The sequence below is a fragment of the Sipha flava genome, unplaced genomic scaffold (genome assembly GCF_003268045.1).
Source record: "Sipha flava isolate LNK unplaced genomic scaffold, YSA_version1 68_pilon_pilon, whole genome shotgun sequence".
NCBI classification, from domain to species: domain Eukaryota; kingdom Metazoa; phylum Arthropoda; class Insecta; order Hemiptera; family Aphididae; genus Sipha; species Sipha flava.
The window spans coordinates 692,044-714,899 of NW_020273608.1; the positions used below are offsets into that span (position 1 = coordinate 692,044).

General features: G+C 35.8%; 1 protein-coding gene across 4 annotated transcripts in view; it reads left to right on the forward strand.

Annotated features, from left to right (window-relative positions):
- LOC112691936 (transcription factor AP-2-epsilon) overlaps positions 1 to 22,856 on the forward strand; it is a 165,749-nt gene that overhangs the window by 82,907 nt on the left and 59,986 nt on the right. For 3 of the 4 annotated variants that reach the window (XM_025566401.1, XM_025566402.1, XM_025566400.1), the window contains one exon: positions 9,298 to 9,437. In XM_025566401.1, the coding sequence (XP_025422186.1) occupies positions 9,372 to 9,437 (66 nt within the window). In that variant the 5' untranslated portion in view covers positions 9,298 to 9,371. Of the gene's footprint in view, positions 1 to 9,297; positions 9,438 to 22,050; positions 22,804 to 22,856 lie in introns of those variants that run through there. The other variant, XM_025566399.1, reaches the window with a different exon arrangement.

Consider the following 22,856-nt stretch of genomic DNA (forward strand, 5'->3'; position numbering starts at 1 on the left):
TCTTCGGCGACGATGACGTACCGCCACCGCATCACGGCAGTAGTGATGATGGGCGTGAGAATAAACCGTACAAGCGCAGGTCGATAATAAGCAATAAGTTGATGATGTTTTGTCACAATTTTCGATAAAAATTTTCGGATTTAATACTTATACACCCATAACAGTTGGATTTTTTTCCTTACAAAACGACATCTGCACGACGTTCGTAATAATATTTCAAGATGTACTCGTATTCGAACAAAATATGTTTTATATAGAATTGTTATGTTATTCCGTAGAGAAATTCTACCACATTGAATTCTTTCAATTATAAATCATTGCCACGTTTATAATTTGGCCAAATCAATTATAATTTACATGTTATATAATATTATGATTTTATTTGCATTACTATATATTTGAAATATCTTTATAATACAGGTATATCTGCATAATAAATTCCGATTTATTAATAATAGTAAAAATATTTTTTTTATATTTTTTTACATATTATCAACAATAATACTCATGAATTATTTTTAATTTTGTTCAAAATAACAATGTTAACAGATTTTGTGTGTAGGAAGTAAATAGTTCTATAGGCACATTTTGTTTTAATTTGAATATACTGTATGTAAATCATATATTTTTATCATATTCAATTTTCCATATAACTTAAGCAACAACGAGTAGAATATTTTAAACATTAACCAAGTACAAATAGCACTGTTATTATTTATGAACTTTTCGTTTAGTTATGACTAAATAGATAATAAACATAATATACGTAAACGAAATAGTATAAATTACAGTGGAACGTTCACCCCGACTTTTTCCATTCATTTAATATTATTCCATCCACTCTCTTAATTTGCTTAAAGCATGCCATTACTACTCAATTATAGTAGTATATTTAATAATGTTATTAAATACTTTTTTCCAACATAAATATACATTTGCTGTGGTCATTATTTGAGGCACCCAACTATGATATGTCTTTTCCATCATTAATTTTAGAGATTGAATTATACAATGAACATTAAATAAACAAAAATGATTTAAAATGATTTTTGATGAATATACATCTTTATATTTTGTTTATCACACATTCGCATCGAAAAATTTTTTAATCAAATTATTTTTTATCAGGGCCGGCCCAATCCGGTAGCAAAATAAGCAGCCATCTAGGGCGGCACTAGTTTAATATATTAATAATATCTCGTTTATTGTTGATGGTGCCATTGACACTTATTTCGCGCAACAAGTCTATATTTGCTTCTTTTCTTATAAACAACCAAATGAACTCTTAATTGATTTAAAAACTGAATTTAAAGTTGAGTTATTCTTTTATGTATTGGACGTATCAATCAATTCTTTTGAAAAAAAAAAATGTCATCAAATGCATAAAACAGTGATCAATTTAAATTTTTGAATGATATAAGTTACTCATTAAAAAAAAATTACTAGTGATACTATTATAAAAACATGTATGGATCTTCTATTGTTTCTTTCAAAAAATGAAGGTCTTAGTAAATCAGATGTTGATTCAATAAAAATTTCGGATAAGTTAGTGGCAATTTCAGAGTTATTAAAATCCAATAATACTCTAATGAATGTATTACAGTTTATTATAAATAATGACAATTTTTTACCAAACGTAGTTGTAGCACTTCGTATTATTTTAACAATGAATGTGTCAATGTACCGGTTGCATCAGGCGAATGGAGCTTTTCCAAGTAAAAATAATCAATACATTTTTGAATTCAAGATTTTTCGCCACTTATTTTTCAACTGAAATTATAGCGATATCATATAACATTTTTTGGTTCATAGAAGAACTCAAATGGTTTTAAATTATTTTTACTTCTACTTTTTACTTACTTATTTTCACCGGCTTGCAAAATAAATTTTGTTTGATATATTTTTAATTTTGTAGTCATATTTTTTCAATCAATATATTAAAACTTATTGTTATTGTCTGATATTATATAAGTACTGTATAATTTTGGTTTTTATATAATGACTTGTTCTGTTTATATAACAATTATTTTTATTTTTATTATTTTCAACTTTGTAAAAAAAACATTGCTCACTCAACATTTTTTTTCTCAATAATAACAAGGGTTTATCATTAAAAACAAAATGCCTTTATTTTATACATATTCTACTCCCCCCCCAAAAAAAAAAAAGAAAGAACAATGTAAATTAGATAAAGGCCTGCGAAAAGTTGATTCGAAGCTAGCGATATTTACTATTTGACAGGGCAATTAAAATATAAAAATAAAAATTGTGCAAAATACTCGAATATCATAATTAAATTATTATTAATACAGTATAAACTATAAATCACTATAGCGAGCATCGCTTAGATCAAGATACTGCTTACAACAATCAAAACGTTAGGTCCCGGCACGGCGCATATGATTGTATATTAAAATTAAATTAATCATTGACATACATTATCTTTAGTTGAGTAGATATAAATTACTTATTAATAATACCTAAATAATATAAAAAGCTTGTCATGGAAAAACGGATAAAACAAATTAAGTAGTGTAGCATCAAATACTGATATTTGAATGATCGAATATTCAAATATTCGAATTATTAACGATGGAATTATTCGAATATACATTACATTACTAGTAGGTACCCATGGGCGGATCTAGGGGGGTTCAGGGGGTCAGCTGACCTACAGTTAATATTTTTTGACAAAATTAACCTCTTGGAAATTTTTTTCTCTTTTTAGACTTTGATTTGGACTCTTGGACAGTTGGCCCATCGGAGTTACTTGAAAATGAATGCCATATATATTCAAAATTTAAAATTTTTCAATTCATAATTTATATTTTAAATTATATCGTTTTAGTAGGAAGTTAAGTAAATCATATTTTATTCCGTACGTTTGTTGCGCTATAAAATTAGATTATATTTATTAATCATAAATAAGTCATTATCGGTGGTATCACTAATTCTAAAATGTAATATGAATATACTTATACACTTTTATGAGCATATTGTGTTTTTTTTTTTACAAGGTATTAATTTCTAATTCAGCTTCATCCCTAATAAATGGCCTCTTAAAATGGCTTGACCCACAGTTCCCCCACTCTGGATCCGCCCCTGTAGGTACCTACACTAAGAGTGTTTTCTTCTCATATCCATCAAATATATTTATGTAACTTAAATGCTAACTAAAATATTGTATATATATCAGTATAGTGTGTCCAACACTCTAACCGGGGTTAACAAAAAAATCGTATTTACATGAAATTTTACTAATTATTATTTAATTATTATGACAATATCTTCAATATTGTATACTAATTAATCATTATAAGGTATGATATATTTATCTTCTTATTTTATTAGCCATAAACAAATTCACAACGGAAGAATGCAAAAGTCATTAAGAATATTTGAAATTAATTTAATATTATTAGTATTCAATAATATATCTGATTCTCAGAGCAATACGATGACCGAACAACGCAGTTAAATTTATCTCTTAAAATTGTATAATTCATTTTTGCGTCAACACGATTTGCTTTGATATCGTGTAATGTGTAAAATAAATGGTAAAGGTAACGGTTTTCAATTGCTTTGTTTTTAAACAGTAGACGATTTACAATTTAAGGTCTATTTTTAAACGGTGTCACATATTATGCTTGTATATACGTATATAATTTTATTGTTTCTTGAGCTATTGTATCTATTATCTTATAGGCCTTTGAAGCGAATTACTTTGTTTCGACTAATAAACGATTCAACGTTTGATTTTGAAATTTTTACGCGATTCGTCTTTACTAAAACATTGAAATTAATGATAATCTATATTAACTGTAGTTTATATACTCTAGCTACACTCCACACACTTTCAGTTGTATTAAAATGGATGGACTGCATGCAGTGGCGTACATTCAATCTTGCTCTAGGGGGATTTAACAAAAATAATCGTTATCTTTTTTTTTTTCGTTGCACAGATAAATAAGATAAATGACTGCTACAAATAGATATTATTTTATACAACTTTTTTACCAATTTACAGTTTACTTTTACATTACAATAAATTAATAGCTATTGGAATATAAAAACAGCATAGTTAATAAAACTTTTCAAACGCCCATCAATGTAATTATTTAATTATCATAATATTTGTATAGTTGTATATTTAAAGTTCAAAGCGTAATAATGAAACTATAAATATATTACACGTCATCAATAATTAAACAATTTTCTTTTTTTTTGGCCCTGTGGGGAGGGGGGTTTGAACACGGAACATCTCCCCCCCCCGTTTGTACGCCACTGACTGCATGTTTTCCAATTAAAAATGAATCCGTAAACGCTTAGTAATGCTATAGCTTTGTATAACACTTGCTGTAGACGCTGAGCATATAAATTAAAATCGTCTTTTACGTTTATTCGGAAAATATTATACTAACGCGTTGTTTCTTATACCAACATTATGCAAACGTCAAGTTTACAATCCGTCCGCGTAGGTTCCATATAAGAGTAATAATGATAAAGCAATAAAGCCTTCCACACCCATATCGTCTGTTCCTAACGCGTAAATAAATTAAGTCCGCGTGTAACAAGCAGTATTTTTGTTAAGTTAATTCAATAGCCGAAAAACGACAACCGTGTAAACACACGCGATCGCGAAAACAAAAAGCGATCGATGTGCACGATTTATTAATATTGCACTATAGCGTAACGCATAATAGTCATTGTCGTTAAAAACATTAGATTTTCATCGAAAAACCGACCGAGGTCGACTGGCGACCGGTTGTGCGCTCACGGACGCGGTTGTAAAAAAAAAAAAAACATCTTTGGCTACAGATCGCGTAGAATCACATTACAGTCAACGGCTCCGCGTGTACCCAGGTGGTATTATTACGCGACGCGCCGTTGTACAAGCTGGCACCGCTGCGGCGACCGGACGCAATCGTATCGTTCGTCCCCGGCAAACGATTTGTATTTAATTTCTGTTTTACTTTCGTTCCTCGTTTGTACTACGAGAGCACGGGCTCGTGTGGTGGGTGACGGGGCGTACTGCCGCGCGGTGTACCTGTTATGGTATAACTCGAGTGCGAGCATTACAGCGCGCGCTGATAGAGTGCGGTTCATCGTAACACCCGTGTTATTATTATACTGTTATATTGTTTATTATACATATCGTTGTTGTACGCGCGTTTTCGGGCAAAACAATCATTAAAAAGTCATAAGCGACTGCTGCGTCGCGTTAGATGCGTGTAGTACCCTGCGTGCAACGCGAAACACCCGTGCAGGAGGTACGGTGTGTGTGTGTGTGTGTGTGTGTGTGTGTGTGTAAGCGTACGAGTGAGCACTGCGCTCTCTCTCCTGTGTGTTCGGACCAGATCGCGGACGGTTTAAAGAGGTCGTCGTGAATTCGTTAAACGTGTACAAGGATTAGAGATGGGCCGACGCCGATAACAATGCGCACCGCGGACGCGACCGCGGAGTGGACCTGTAAACCGAGCGCGCGCGCGCGCACGCTCGCGATTACAGGGTTCCGACGCGCCGCCAGTCGATCGGATCGCGCGATACATCCTCCTCCACGTCCGCGCGAGAGCTGGGCGTGTCCGACACGAGATATACGCGCGTTGCTATACCTGTACACGGGGTACAGGTACGAAGTCCTGTATTGTTAGGGTGCTAATTATTATCGTCCTCGGCGACCGTAAGAAATACACGTATGTTTTCTTAAACACTCGTGTGCCGGTATGACGCATGCATGTATACACACGATTTTCTCGAACACTCACGTGTATGTTTTGTGCGCACGAACGGTGTACGACGACGACGCTTTGTTCGGCGCGGGCGTGTCTATTTGTGTATTTTCTATCGTTATTTTTTCCATCGATTTCGGGTCGGTTTCGAGCTTGAGAGCTGCCTGATCGCGGACTCGAAACGGCGACGGTAGGCCGAACGGAGCGAGAGGTTATACTTACAAGAGTTAAGAGAGTTGAAAACGCGTTCGGGTCGCGCGCGCCGATCGAATGGGCCCGCGATGTGTTTTTTCAAACACTCATTACCGTAATGCGATAACAATATTCGCACGAAAATAAATTTCGAACGGATTAACAATCAAGGAACAACGTTCGCGCCAGTTTACGCGTACACCGTTTGAAAGTATCAATTATTTAATTTCGTAAATTGCTTTTCCTGCAGGGTGCGCGGATAATTCAATCATTGGCCGACTCGCAGTATTATAAAGTAACTTGATCGTTTGACGATTTCGTACACATGAATAAATACGTTGACAGAGCCAATATTGATTTACCATACGGATTTTATTATAATATTGAAATTGTTACTTAAATAAAGTGATGTGAAAATACTAATCGACGTGCATTTTATTAAGGTTTGTATTGACATCGAAGCATCTTTTTCAGCCCGTGCATAATTCCTCACGGGTTCTTGCACCCATACAATATTTCATACAAACGAATTTTTTTCATGCCGTTTTTTTCTTTTATATTCCAAAATAGTAAACGCTACACCGCACATCGGACGTGGCCGCGATTTTATTGGATTTCCGACGATAACGCGCGTACGTTAAAATGTATTATTATTATGTCGACGACGAAACACTCCGGTGAAACCTTCGACGCCGCCGACCGCGGTGAATCCGATAATCTGATATTACTCGTTTACGGACATTTGGAACACGTGCGCGTTACGTAATGTGTATAATTTCCGTTTTATTTCCGACGGAGAGAAGGAAAAAATAAATAATAGCAACGGGCAATGTTTTTTTTTTTTTTTTTATACCGAAACGTGTAACGCATACATCGGAAGAGCGAGGAGAAAATATATGTATGAAAAGGAGAAGAAGAAAAAAAAAATTTCAATATTTTGTATATTATTGTTTTTCGAAACTTATCATAGATGCCCGCATTCGTTTCGAACACACACACAGGTACGGGCACGTTATTAAAACGATAATATACCTGTTTGATTTTTTTTTCTCCCGTCAGGAATGCGGACGGTCCGCCGAAAATGTCTGTAGACGCAGAGCAATAATAATAATAATAATAACTCTTGTATTGGAAAAAAAAAATTATTATTATTACGATCGCCGGGGCTACTACTGAATTCCAGAAATGCTCGTAAGCGCGCGCGCGACCGTGTGTATAACAAGCAATTATAAATATTTCTCGTTTTGACGCGACGGCCAGTGCACGAGCTCGTCCTTTTCTATACGGTCGATTTATTATTAGTCGGGGCATGTATCGTATGTATATTCGGTCCGGCCCCCAACGTCACGCGCTCGCGCGCGCGTAATTCGGTGCCGAGCACACGTACGTGCATTAATTACAAAAAAAAAAAAAAATAATAAGAAGAAAAGATCGAAAAAATAAAATTAATAGAAAATAATAAATAAACGAAATCGACACCAAAATGTATAACAATATTGCCTTCAAAGTCACTGTTATAATGATTATAGTTCGTGTAGGGCCGACAAGAGGGTGGGGCCGGGAGGACTAGAGCCCCGGAGCCCGGACCTCCGGGAGGCCGATTGTCAGAGGCATATTTAGGCACACAGACTCGGGCCTACCTAGGCGACATTTGGAGAGTGGCAAATTTTACTAATTTTTTATATAATTACTGATATTTATCACAATTCCTGCTACAGTAGCAAGTGCAGAACGCTCTTTCTCTGCATTAAAAGGAGTGAACGGCCATGTGTCTAGACAGGCTATCGAGCTTAGGAATGTTAGCGGTGGAAAAAGAACAAATCAAAAAACCAACTTGGATGCTGTTATCAACGATTTTGCTGTGAAAAAAGCCAGAAAGAGAACATTTTAATTGAACCTAATCATTCGTTAATTATTGTTAAATAGTCAATTACATTATTTTCTTCAGTATTAATAAAAGATTTTATATACCAAGTATTATATTTTTTTTTTATTCACAATTCATTAAACTTAAATATTAAGTATAACATTTAAGTATATTTTAGTCAAATAAGTATAAGTAAAGGGGGCCGGAAATGATCAGCCCCGGGGCCTACAAAAGTTCTTGCCAACCCTGAGTGCGTACAACGAGTACACGTCTCTTCCACTATATATTTTCGTCCGCGACTCCTCGTCAACCTCGTACATTATCATGTGAATGCAGCTGTTATATCAGTGTCAGTGTCCAGGGAGCGGATTTATACTGTGCAAGAAATGTGCTACAAAAATATTAATTTTATTCCATGTTATTATAATTATATATGCATATTATGTACATGATATAAAACTCAATTCGAGTACAGCTCTCGTTGTTGCTTGTACAGTAGTCTTCATCAATAGCATTCTTATATTTGACCAATTATACTATCAATACAGTCTACAAAAAATCAACCCACATGTATGAATGTAAAAACAATAATGCATTGTTGGTCATCGAATTCATATTTATCATAATTCACCTTATTGCACTGTATGATCAGAACGGAAATACGAACTATTATTAATAATATAATACACAATATGATAATAACAAACGTGTGTTGAGTATGGGAGTATAATTTAAAATTTTAATAATGTGCAGTATGTGAAAATAAAATCGTTGAAAATTGTTTCTACTAGAACGGTTTAAATTTATGCACATTTCTTATCATATTTCCGATATTCCTTATTCTAACAAATGTATGCGTTTACATATAAATTCGTTACTTATACACATTATATTCGATAAAATTATACAATTAATACGTGTTAATACAATCGTAACATATACATTCCACCCCAAAGGTTGATTAAAGCGTATTCGTTGAAAAAATATGTAATCATGTACATCACACGCATAATACGGTTAGGAATTATAACATATACCTGCGCCTCCTTCCTTCGTTTATCTATCTGTGTTACCTATGTATATAGTTCGTCGGAGGTACTAGGAGTATAATTACTATCTTTTAAACGATAGTAATTTTTAGATTCGATAAAAATTCATATTCGTATACATAAATAATTACATTTTTCGTACCCAAATCATGTATACACCGCGCAGTCAATATTTTTTTTCCGGTCGCTAATTATTATTATCGTCGCGTTAAATACCGTCATAATAATAAATATAATATCACACACACACACATAGATCAGTAACGTTATATGTATCGTAATAATAGTATTATAATATTATATAATATACACTTATACACGTCGTATGGCTGTTGTTGTTGCGGTCGTTATACGCATCGCGCACGTCTATCATCGACCCGTAATTATGGGTTTTCGTCTTAACGACGTACATTTAGACGACGTGTAACTAAATCGAAATGATTTTTTTTCCTCTTTTCAGGTAACTTGTGACCAAAAGTTGAAAACGAAACAGCACCGCCGAGCTGCAGAAGGACAATCGACGACGTTGACGTCATGACTTTCAGGTGCGTGCCGGCTTTTCAGCCGCTTTCGTCGGGTACCGATTGCGCTGCACCATGGGTGAGTAAAAACAGTGTAATATAGCATTTATGTTAAGCGAGTTAGTACGATTGATTTGTTTCCATAAGTCCGTCAGCCGAATACCCCAAAAATCAAAACGTCAACATTTTTTTTTAAATCAATAATCTATTTATTAAGAACTGGGTTTCTTGAAAACCTGAAAATTGGAATTCGTATCCAAAAATGTAACCCTTGAAAAACGTTTTTGTTTTCGGAACGCCGAACTAACGTTAGCTCGAGCACCTCTAAATGAGCAGTGCGAGCTGCGGTTCAAACGTGTGTGTTGCAACGCGGTCTACAAAGCGATTTGTAAAATAAAGAAACAATGTGTCAGTTTCTCCCGGGAAAATGTCCCAAATGTTTTCAAATTTAGAGTGGAAACGAAACGGATTTCGTTAGTACAAAAATATTGTTCACCATTCGGTGTGGTATTAAGATGCGATCAGAAATGTGGTAAACATAGGGCTTATTCGTCGCCGACAATGCACGTGGTCGGACGTTGTCGCGTCTCAATGGGACGGCGAAGTAGAACAATGAATAATAATAACGATATGTTATTATATAATTGTTCAATCGGTCAAATTATCGTTTTCGACGCTATATTCCCGAATATCTACACCTCCGACGTGCAGGTATATGGGCGCGATATTGCGAAAGGTAAAATCCGACCGTCGTTATCTCCGCCCTTACGACTACGGGAGATCTGCGGAGAGCAAAAAAAAAAAAAGAAAAGAGAAACCGCTATAACGTTGCGCACACAATCTAAACTCGCATACTAGTAAGGCACTGTATAAATATATGTGTGTGTGTGTGTGTTATAATGCATTATAAAGTTGGTCATTTACGTCTAGACCGTAAAGAGCAACCCTATGATTAAAGCTGACCGAACGGCGTATACGATTTTTATTACATACTATATTCTTCCCCTTTTCATACTTATATAATATACATTACGTTTAGTAGGTACAGACATGGATACACGTGTATATACATGTATTGTATTTTTATTTTTGTTTTGCACTTCTAGGCCCCGTACAAACGTTGCAGATATTTATCGCTCGTATAAATCTCTACGCGGATTAGATAATGACGCGTGCGTCGGACCCAAGGTCTCGAGGTAACCCGCAATTATAACCCGCGTACACCGAGCACACTATTGTACACGATGGCTCAGCGTCAAGGTGCTCGGTGGTTTGTGCGTGTCGTACACCTTATCACGGTACTACCATATTGCCAAGTCGCAAAATACTTAAGCGACTGGAACGAAAACTGCATTTCACGTATCTTCAGCACTCTTTACAGTCGGGTGTACCGTGCGCAGAACACGTGCAATTGATCGTCATCCCTCTCCCATTCCTCGGTATGACCGACTGTTAATGAAATATAATATAAACGTTTCACACGAACATGTTGCAATGTCGTGGAGTTCAAAATTAATTTCACAATTTTTGAACTCCGCCCATGTATGATCATTAATCAGTACAAGTTGACCGGTATCTCATACAGGTTTTAAAGAAAGACAAATATTACGATTATTATAACTGTTTGTATACATTCAATGATACTGGAATAACATCTCGAACAAGATTTTTGTGCTATTTTACGTAAACAAGTGTAAATAGTTATTTGTGATACTATTTTCGTAGTCTGAGGGATTTAACAGTAACATATTGATCAATAATAATAAAGTATTATTGAACATTATTATTATTAATCAATTTATAAGTATTATTGAACATATAAATAATTTATTGCATTTTATGACGATTTTTTAATTCGAAACCGGTCGTTACGTATTATATATGCATAAATTATACAAAAATACTCCGGACAAGAGCTTTTATTTGTTTTTTTTAATTTCTTATTTATATAATTAGGATAATACATAATATTTTGTTATAATTTTAAAAGTATTAACTACAAAACAGTTTTATTTTCACTCTTTTAACATTTTTTTTGTTTTATTGCCAAAATATTCATATATTTCTAACTACTAATTAAATAGGCATAACTTATACTTATATGTTATGCACCGAAAACATTGGTTTTTATAATAGTGGTCGTACACATATCTCTCTTTATACCGATAACCAACAAATACATTTAATTATTCGCTGCAGAACGAATTGTTCAATTTGATAAAATACTTCCTGTCCCCGATGTATTGAGCCTATATGTTTTCGTACGTCTAATATTGTTCTTCCTAGTGATCTAATCTGGTAGAAAAACAACTAGAAAATTCTTAAAACCAATTCGCATATATCGGCGAAACGTTGGAACTGTTTTCATTATTAATCAGTCATACAATGCAGTCGACTTCGCACTCTTTATTGTTTGTTATATGAGGCCAATAGAGGTGCACGTAAAAAATATCATAAAAAGAACATATGAAACAAACTAGTCGTAAAAATATATTTTCTCTACGTCTTTGACTAATGTTTGAATTATTTCACAGCGTAATTAAAATGAACCAGACATCTTAAATGCATTAATCAATCGATTAACGAAACCCGTACACCATAAACGTATTGAAAATCAGTATTATTGTTGTAATATTAACTACTACTTAAATGTTAATATTAAGTAGTGTAAGGCCTTACGTTATGTGTAAGTAATGTTCTTCGAATTTCACAACGTCGATATTTCAACATTAATTATTGCGACTTAACATGTATTTTCTTTTATCTAATATACAATTTCAATAACATATTGACAGCCATACATTATCACAAGTTCTTTAAATTAAACGTAAACGCTATAAACACGTACAAAAGTATACACATGGGAACTTAAAGCGGAATTACCTAATAGTGCGAATTGTTGAATAAAATAGACTAACCAAATTTTCTTTAAACGGTTTTAACCGTTATGTTCGGGACTGGTTGCATATGGATAGCAATGCTTGAAATTTGTATATAATCAATAGTATAATTTATAACCAAAATTGGATTTTTAATTAAATAATACATAATAACCTATAAATATCGAGGGAAAAAATTAAATATCTATTTGAAGCAACAGTTGGCATAATTAATTAAATGCAATAAAAAGCAAGTTAATGCCTGTTATATATCATAAAAATGTCTTAATCTTAAATGAATTAAAAAAAATAATGTATTTAAATAGAGTAAAATAATTAAAATCATGCATACCTATATTGGTATCCAACTTACAACATGGAAATGTAAACAATCCCGAACCCCTACTTATGATAGACACTGATGTATTTAATCCGTCAACAAGAATATCTATAGATTTAGACTAGTACACTGTACATTAGAGATGGGCGTCATCGAGAAATCTTAATTATGAAAACAATATAAATATTTCGATTATGATAATAATCGGATCATCCAATAATTTTGATATGAATAAAATCGAATTCTTCTGTTATTTTCTGGATTTTGAATTAGGTAGTTGAAGTGTTTTAAACTGTCGACAGTCGGACAAATATTATTACACAGCCATAATACATTACAATTTCCAATAAAGCTTATAAAAAGGTATAATAGGTACGTTTTATTCATGATTGAAAATTAAGAATGTTTTAAGCCAGGCGTCGGCACCCGAGCCATATTTTTTTTTCAAATGTTTATCAAGGGCCACATTAAAAAAAAAATTTTTACATATGATATATACTAATAATTGTATTGCTATTATATTTGATTATTTTACATAGAAATATAAGTGTAAAAAATACGAATGTTACTGGAAAAAATTGCTTCTAAGAAAAAATTTAATTTTTTGACAAATTAAACATAATGGCTTACCTTTGTTTTCGACGAAAAAGTATAAATCAATCCAAGAATTAATAAAAAAAAAACGATGTACATCAAAAATTTTTCTTTTTTTAGTCGCCATAATGTTTGGATTTACTAATAAAATGAAACTATTACAAACGCGGTCACACGTACGGGCGTAATCACGGTATAATACTAATTGCTACAAACGCAAAGTAACTATGCCCATAGATTAAATATATTAGATACATATGTATTAAATACATAGATTAAATATATTTAAAATTTTAATTTTTAAATACATATAAGTATATTTAATTTATTCTATGACTGAGTAATGCAGCCATCCTTATCTTCGACTCCGATTAGATAACAATTTTATTTATAAAGAAAAAGAATTGAAAATTGTATGAAAAATTTTATTGAACAAAAATTAACCACCTTTGTGAGGGCCATAAAAAATGGCTTCACGGACTACATGTGGCCCGCGGGCCGCGGGTTGCCGACCCCTGTTTTAAACCAATGTATTAGTTTAAATCGAAGATAATAATTATTAATACATAAAAAAAAATTAATAATAATAATAATAGCGCTTGTGTCTTTTATTCAAACCAGTTATAGGTAAAGCAGTTAGTATTAATTAAAGGCCGTTATTATTACTAAATCATAATTTAATTAATAATGTTGACCAAAAAACGGAAAATAAGATTATTTATTTACTGCAAGTGTTCATATTTCGAATAAGTTTTTCGATTGTTTTTATCAAATGAATGAATAAATTGAATTCCGAGTAAACTATGGAGAGATTCTCTCAATTGCAAATCATTACAATTATAAAAATCATTCGACTATTCCCATCACTACATTACATCATGTAGAAATACAAATAAAATACCACTGTATATATGTTTATTTGTCGAAAATATGTATGCACGATTTCGTTGGACGGATTTGGAACGCGCTCTAGCGACCGAAGTGTTCGCGTTGTTGTTGAGCACCGCTGTTAAGCGGCGGGTTTCACGAACATCCATGCTCAACCGTTCCAGCAGATAGCGCTGCGTCCCCCGTTTCGATGCGAAAGTTGCATGTATTCATCGATCCAATTGGATCGGAAACCATTAGAAACCGCTTGGGGTTCGATCGGGATCGTTAAGAACACTCAATTCCGGTGAACGCCAATGATAGTTACTAAACAGGACAAAACCATACCGATTCTTGATGAGGCGCATTTCAACGGGTTTGCTTGACCAGAACTCGGACCAGGGCCGAATCATACGTAAAGGGGGATGGGGGCTATTAATAATAATACGGTACTCGATATTTTTTAGCTAACGGTTACCAAACTCATTGCGGCCCCTTTTAATCCGCCATAATCCCTCATCCCTCCCCCTCCCCCCTGAATTGGACACAAGCGGTTCCGGGTGTAACGATTTTTCGGTCAGTTTTCCGTTCACCGCCGATGTGCCTGTGTACTTTTTATCCTTTCCGAGGGTTCGTACAATTTGCCGTGGTCACCGTTCACACGTATCTCAATCACCGCGTTTTAGCGTCCATAGTTTCCGACGGGCTGTGGTAGCTTTTTTCTTTTTTATTCACTTTTTTCACTTTTTGCACCATAGACGCAACTAAAGCTTACATTTTGGGGGGGGGGGCAACGGGGCTATAAGTACAGAGACGATGTAGATCCGCAGGGGCCACCGCACACCGTTTACAGATTTGCGTACAGACAACAATTGCACTGTCGTCACTACTCAAGGTTCGGTTCAAATTTTAGCAAGAATGATGAAAAAGCGGGATTTTGCCAACCAAATTTTGATTTTGGATACTCCTAAATAAAGCGAAAGCCGTAACACACCCAATAACGGGAAACCGTCAAAGTTAATAGTAATTTCTTATACTGATGTATGGTAGACATGGACGATTAAATTTGATCTCAAACACAAAATTCTGAAATTCCTTCCAATCTCTCATCCCCTTAGTGACGCCTATGACTTACACGCGCCTAATCAAAAGCCATAACACGCAGTCGGTATTATGTGATGAATATCGAATTCCAGCCACTCTGGTCCGTCGTCGAGAGTTCGCATACTTCTACCGAGTACCGTCTCCTACACACACGGTGCCCCGTATCACCATGACCACCGATGAAGTACGAGAGTGCAATGTTTGTCCTGTTGTTTTTTAAATTTTTTTTTTTTTGTTTCAAAATACGGTACGCGGGTAGACTTCGCAACTTTCTACACCAAAACCGGTAAGATCAACGCATTTCGTGCGTATGGTACGCGTCTGTTCGTCAACACGAAATGGACGTTAATTGTTTCACTCCTGTTGCGTTCAACACACGTTTATATTGTCTATAAAATTCGCTCATAAAATGTATTTTTATTATTTTTTTCTCGTTACGGTTTCACAATATAATAACATAACACGTATTGCAACGACGTCGCTGTAGCCTTTCTTTTCAGGTGCTTAACATTTGCTTTAATTATAAAACATAATACACAATTAACTGCAACGTTAATACACGCATGCACACGCGCTTTAGGTATAAATAAATTAAAACGACCTGTGCGTTCCCAGTTTGTAGAAACATGACAAATTTAGTTAACATGTGAGCATACAACAACTAAATTTAATTTTAAAAAAAAATAAATAAAAAATAATAATATCAATATAACCGACCCAATATTTTATTAAATCAGTTCGTGTAGTAAGGCGTGTAGGTATAATCTTCGAGGGAGAGGGGTATAAACAAATGCAATAATCTTTAACAGATCCGTTTAACCGTGTACATTTTTTCGACGCTCGGAACCTCTTGTTTTCGTAAAACTGCTATTGAACGTGCAACCGACTTACCGACTTGGTTAGTATAGTATGACTAATTCGTTTTACGAGCGTTCGCATTTTTCCGTTAGCTAATTTACCCGGTGACTATTGATGCGTTCTGGTCGTGAGTTAGCGGGTGCACGTTGAGAAAAAATTTAGATTCTAATCGACGGATATGAAGACATTTATGACGTCGAAATAAATGTGTACGCGTTCTAGCGTCCAACGACCGTGATCGATGACCGAGGTAACGGACGTCTTGTAAACATTGACTTTTAGTGTAAACGTCGCGTTCAAAACTCGCGGATCTTGCGCGGGGACGTTACAAGACTCCGTAAAAAATAGCGTTAAGAATAAATGGACGTTCCCGCCGAGACGCAGTACTGTGTTAAAATTATTTATACGACACCGATGTTGTAAGAGAATAAAAAAAAAAAAAAAAATGATTCTAAAGCAGCGTTTGCACTATATACCATATAATATATTTTTTTTTAAATATACACTTTCTTGTTTTGTTAAAAGGCCTACGCCCGTTGGATATTCAAATAAATAAATTAATATAATAAAACGCGTTCGGTACGCGTGTTATGTGCTCCGACCCGGCGTGACGCCACTATGTGTGTAATAGGTGTACGGCGTTTTCGACGCACACGGCTACCGTGTATTTAAATAATTCATGCCGCGTGCGCACACATAATTATGTACACTACGTATTTATGTGTACACATACTTGTACACGTATCGACTGTGTACGGTTGGAGAACACGTGCACGACAAAAGCCGACAAAAAAATATTATAAACTTGATACATTTATTTTTATTATTTTCACATAAAATTATTTACACCTAACTTCGACAGCGGTGCGATCGATATGTAATAAAAATACTATTATATCCGTGTACTGTGGTGTGTCCACGTTGTAGTCAGGGTTACAATCTTGAAACTTAAAAGCGAATTATTGCGAGAACCATTATGTTACATGTTTTACGTTGCGCGGACCACGTTGATATATCATTTTTTTTTTTTTTATACGATAATTAACGTTTTTTATCGTACGTACGTTTGACTTTGGTTCGTACAGGATACAATGTTTTATATATATATTTATTTTTACAGATAATATACCTGTTGCCTACCCGTAATGCTTGTATGATGTACTTACGATGAGCAGTTGTACAAAAACGTACTAGTTAAATTGTTACTAATTTTCATAATATTTTAGCAAACCGCGAAACAATACATTTTACTATTGCAATTTTTTTTTATTAAGTAATTCACGTTTCAGCCTCACCTAAATGAAAAAAATAATCGATCGTTATGGTTTTATCCGTCCCTGTAGTCTTAACTCGGACTCTTTACACGAGTTTCAATTATTGTTTCGGTATTCACGGGTCGCTGATAGGATAACTGAACAGTTATGGTTACACACCCTCCGAAAAACATGGTGCGCGACCTGTTCACGTACAAAAACCGTTACAATCATTTGAAGTGATTCGGATTTCTCACACGGTCATATCATGTGTCATAACACACGAAGAAAATTTCGGTAAAAAAAAAAAAAAAAAAAAAAAAAAAAATGAAAAAAACCATTGCTGCACACCGGCGGACGCTTTCATTTTAGTTATTTTTAACCGAATCTCTCCGACAGCGAACACGTCGGTGTTTCGTAATCCATATTTTCGTTTGTCGGAAACGTTGCGTGTCGTATACGTACGAGCTGAGCGCGGTAAAAGTGCCTGGACGCGCACATAGCAATAATTCGGTTCGCGCGCCGCAGCGTCATTTGTTTTTCTTGTAAACAATTGAACGACATCTGTGTGTACAGTTTTAAAGAGCCCGGACACGATAATAATACGTTAACCACATCGACGGAGTCCTGACGACGGTCGAACCGCGTAGTGTGCGGTAAATCGTTATTTGATTGCCTATTCTCAATGCACTCGATGTGCTTCACGTTCGCAACAATAATATTGTTCGACGCGTGGTCCTAACCGTATTATGTTGATAACGGAATGCGCTCGATCGACAGTTATCGTTCGGTACACGCAAATGTTTTCTCCGGCTTGTTATTCTTACATTTACATATTTTCGCATCGAACGCGAATATTTCGGATTCGTCTACCTACGGGCGCGCGAAAAAAAAAAAAAAAAATGATAACCAAGTGTAGTATACCTACGATTTGTAATTCGACCAACAGATATAATGTTAAAGATATAAAATCAAACGAATGCGTGTTCTGTTAAACACTGAACATATTCGTACGCGCCGAATCGCGGTATGTAATCATAATCATAATGATAACAACAATAATAATAATAATATTAATAATAATACACACACGTAATACAACAATATTTGCTGTATACTTGACGGTGCAATAGCAATTAATGTTTGTGTTTAATTCAGTTAACGGTACGCGCAGCCATCGACAGGGCGCGGGTGCGGGGTTTTGAAGGATTGGCGTTCGCTAAAACCGAGCGTGGGCAGCGGCGGCGTAAGAATTATTTGTTAATCATACGCCGCCGAAGTAATCATTACACATACACATATCTACCTACTCGTTAGACTAACTATCGAAAATAGGTAGTAAATACGTTTATTATAATTATTATAATTCCGTTTATTATGAATGGGTAACGATTTCGATTTTGACAGTATCGTTTGCAGTGTTTTTTTTCTCGACCAACCCTACACGTATATATATATATATATAAACATATCAAACGAAATCAAATATTCGTGGTACACGTGCACGGTATGTAGGTATGGGAAAAGGAACGCTGCACACGTAAAAAATAGTATTACAAATAAAACAGAAATTCTTGTCAAGACGAAAACGGAATGTACGAAATAATACTGTGCTATCCGAATGCGCAGTCGAAACTTTTACTCGACCATATTCTGTTTAACGAAACTCTCTGCACGACAATTTTTTTTTATTTCCCCGCAACCATAACTTTTCATTAGATCAAAGAATTGTTTTTATATTGTTATTCAACAGTGAACTTTATACATTTGTAATTCACATCTACACACTTTTGATGATCTTCGGTGAAAAAATTTAACGTTTTATAATACGAGTACACAGTATCATGTTGTGTTTATTACCGTACAATATTATTACATTTTAGGCATTATTATTTTAGGTTATTATCATAGTTGTATATTGTTATTTGCGTAGACATCGAGACGTTTACCGTTTCTCCGAAAATTCATTTTATAAGAAACCTATCGGATGCCTTATAATATAATATAGCAGGTCGGCAACCTGCATGTGGTCCGCGAATCAATATTTTATGACCCACACAAAGGTGGTTAATTTTGTGTTTTAATTTTGTTCAATAAATTTTTCGTACAATTTTCAATACTAATCCATTATTTTTTCTTTATAAATAAAATTGTTATTATTATATAATCGGAATCGAAGATAAGGATGGCTGCATTACTCAGTCATAGGATAAATTAAATTATATCTATTTAAAAATTAAAATTTTAAATATATTTAATCTATGTATTTAATACATATGTATCTAATATATTTAATCTATGGTTATAGTTACTTTGCATTTGTAGCAATTAGTATTACATCGTGACTGTTTGACTGTTTGCGTTTGTAATAGTTTCATTTTACAATTAAATCCAAACATTATGGCGACTAAAAAAAGAAAAATTTGTGATGAACATCGTTTTTTTAATAATTCTTGGGTTGATTTATACTTTTTCGTCGAAAACAAAGGTAAGCCATTATGTTTAATTCGTCAAAAAATTAAATTTTTTCTTAAAAGCAATTTTTTCCAGTATCTAACATTCGTATTTTTTACACTTAAATTTCTATGTAAAATAATCAAATATAATAGCAATACATTAGTATATATCATACGTAAAAAAAATTTTTTTAATGTGGCCCTTGATAAATATTTGAAAAAAAATATGGCCCGCGTGGTTCAAAAGGTTGCCGACCCCTGTTATATAGCCCGCATAAGTATTCATGAGTATCCGTGTAAATCATTTAAATCGATCGGGAAATTTTTTAATTACTCCGTTGATTTTTTTTTCGATAGACCTTCTAGTTTGGCTTCGGATTTTCGTCCTAAAACGATTTACGATGACCGCTAACCGGCGACGCGTACAATTAATATTGAGAAAATCGACGTAGAAACGGCGAAATCGATATAACCCCGGATTTCGTACGGTAAAAACGTGTTTTTCAAGTGTATAGAATCGTATTGATTTTTAACGAAGTGTCTGCTAAACGAATTTTTTCATACTTCCGAAGAACCATCAGGTTCGTTAAACCGAATTTACGCGCGCGTACGTCGGATTACATTGATTTCTGCACCGCGTACAGAGCGATGTACGACGCGCGCGCCGTGTAAATCACTGCACGGGAAGATTGATGTAACGTTCATCGGACCGGGTGCGAAATCGCGTTTACCGTGTAACAATCAACAATCGTGATATCATATTAACAATAACAAATCAACATCAGCGGTAGCGCTGCGCGCGGCGTACGATACTGCGTAAGTATATATACGGCGTGAGAGAGGCGCACATGAGATGTTAAGAAAATCGCGTTGGTCATCGACAGCGTGAAATGAGAGATGCATGCCACTGCGGTGCCGGAGCGCGTACAATAGCGCGTGTGCACATCAAAAGGACGTCGTGTGCCGCGGCGGCAAAGACGACGGCGTTACCGTTTAATAATATTTATAAAATTATTTCAAGTACAGAGTCCTTTTCGGGATTTTTTAACGCGGAAACGAGTATGAAATCTATTACAAAAATGAGACGTCGGAACTAAACCTCACCTCTTTTCTCATATAAAAACGACACACGATCAATTACAACGTATCATGTGTAACGTGTGGAAAATAATACTTATTGATTGTATTCATAGATTTGATTATAACTAGGGCTCGTAACTTGTATCTCTGAAAAAAGGTTAACGTAAGTGCTTGAATATGCACTTAAAATATACCAAATATTGTTCACTCGGATAATCTGCTAAGAGTGTACCGTCAATTATATCAACAACAAAACTACCTTCGATATCGATGGCTTAGCGATGTTCAAAACAAGATTAAATCTTATTCGTTGTTAAGAAAAAAACGTCAGGTTACACACACATACAGAAAAATAAAAATAAAAAAGGCAACACTCAAACTTCGAAATATGCAAAAGTATGCAACATAATATTTCGTATTTATTGTCTAAGTGTTCCGAAACAAATATATAGCTCACGTTCTTAGGACCTCAAAAAAAAAAAAAAAGTCAATGCTATGAGTCTTGATTATCACTAAATATCAGTTGAAAATGAACATAAAATCCGTTGAAAATAAAGACCACGATGGGGTCCAGCTCCATATCCTCCCCCCGTGAGAACGCTTGTGTTCAAATACACCCTCGTATGCATAAATACTACGCGCAGGTTTTTGGCATGTGCGACAAGGGCGAATCGGATCCGTTGTACTACTATTACTACTACTATTTCACAGCTCGCCGACGTGCGTGTGTGTGTGTGTGTGTGCCAATTATGCGCAGAACAATTGTGATTATTGTCTTACGAAAAAAATTCAAAAACAAAAATAGGACGAGGAAAAATACCGCGGCACGTAGTACACCGGTGGCGTCGGCCTGGTTTCGGTACTACGCAACGAGATCATAACATATACGTACAATATTTATACGCGCGCGCACGCGTTAATTTTGACAACCACTGAACAGCGGTGCACAGGTGATCGTGCGAGTGCACAGAATCTTCGTTCCGTCTCTCGCTGTGTCTCTCTCTCTCTGTCTCTTTTGGCTTCACAAACTCAGGTACGCGTGTATACGGTTATTATTATTATTATTACGGTGCCGCGTGTGCGCGTGCGCCCGTGAGGTTCCGGCGCCCGGGGTGGAGGAAGAGAATGTACACTGTGCGCGCGCGCGCTCAAACGTCGCCTACACCGTATACACGCGTATGTACACGTACATGTGTACGTACTACGAAAACCTGTTGGATGCTGTTTGACCTGGACCCGAGTTTAACAACATCGATTGCGACGAACCCGCCGATCGCTGTGCGCTCTCGTACCGGTGCGTCTGCAGGCAGCATCGCGACGATTATCGATTGTCGGTGCACCGTCGATGTTATCGTAGCGGCGTCACGGAGACAGGTAAAACTGCTTCAGGGCCAAACCGTACATATAGCTCCGAGCCTTCCGCCGGTGCGGTGACCACTCTAGTTATTCTCGTTTTTTTTTCTCCCAGTTTTTTTTTCCCCCCCGTTTCTTCGCTTTTCTTTCGCGCCCCGTATCGTTTTACTCGTGTTGTCACGTCTCGCCGGCTCTGCGTATCCCACCGCGCACGTGTTGCCCGCGGAAACTACCCTTGAACCCCGCGCCCAACGGTCACTGCTGCTAGTAACGGGCGCGCACAAACTGTCCCCGGGGGCGCGACGGCCACGTGACCGAATGATGTGACGTCACACCGCGCGCGCGCGTGGTACACAACATGAACATTAAAGACATATTGGTCATGGACGGTGGCGATGACGGTGACGGCGACGGCAATTCGATGGATAACCGCGGCGGCGGCGGCGGCGACGTCATCATCGTCAACAACAACAACAACAGCAGCAGAAACAACAACGTGAAACGGTGCAAGAGGGAAGACATCGGGGATGACGGGGTGCCGCTGTCTCCGCTACAGCAGCTGCACCACGACAACGAGTACTTGCGACACCCCGGGCACCGGAGCCGGATGGACGAACCGGAAGACGAGGACCTGAAACCGTCCTGTGACGACGACGACGAGGTACGTGTCGCGCGGGCCATGTATTTGCCGCCCAAACGGTATTTGTTCCGCCG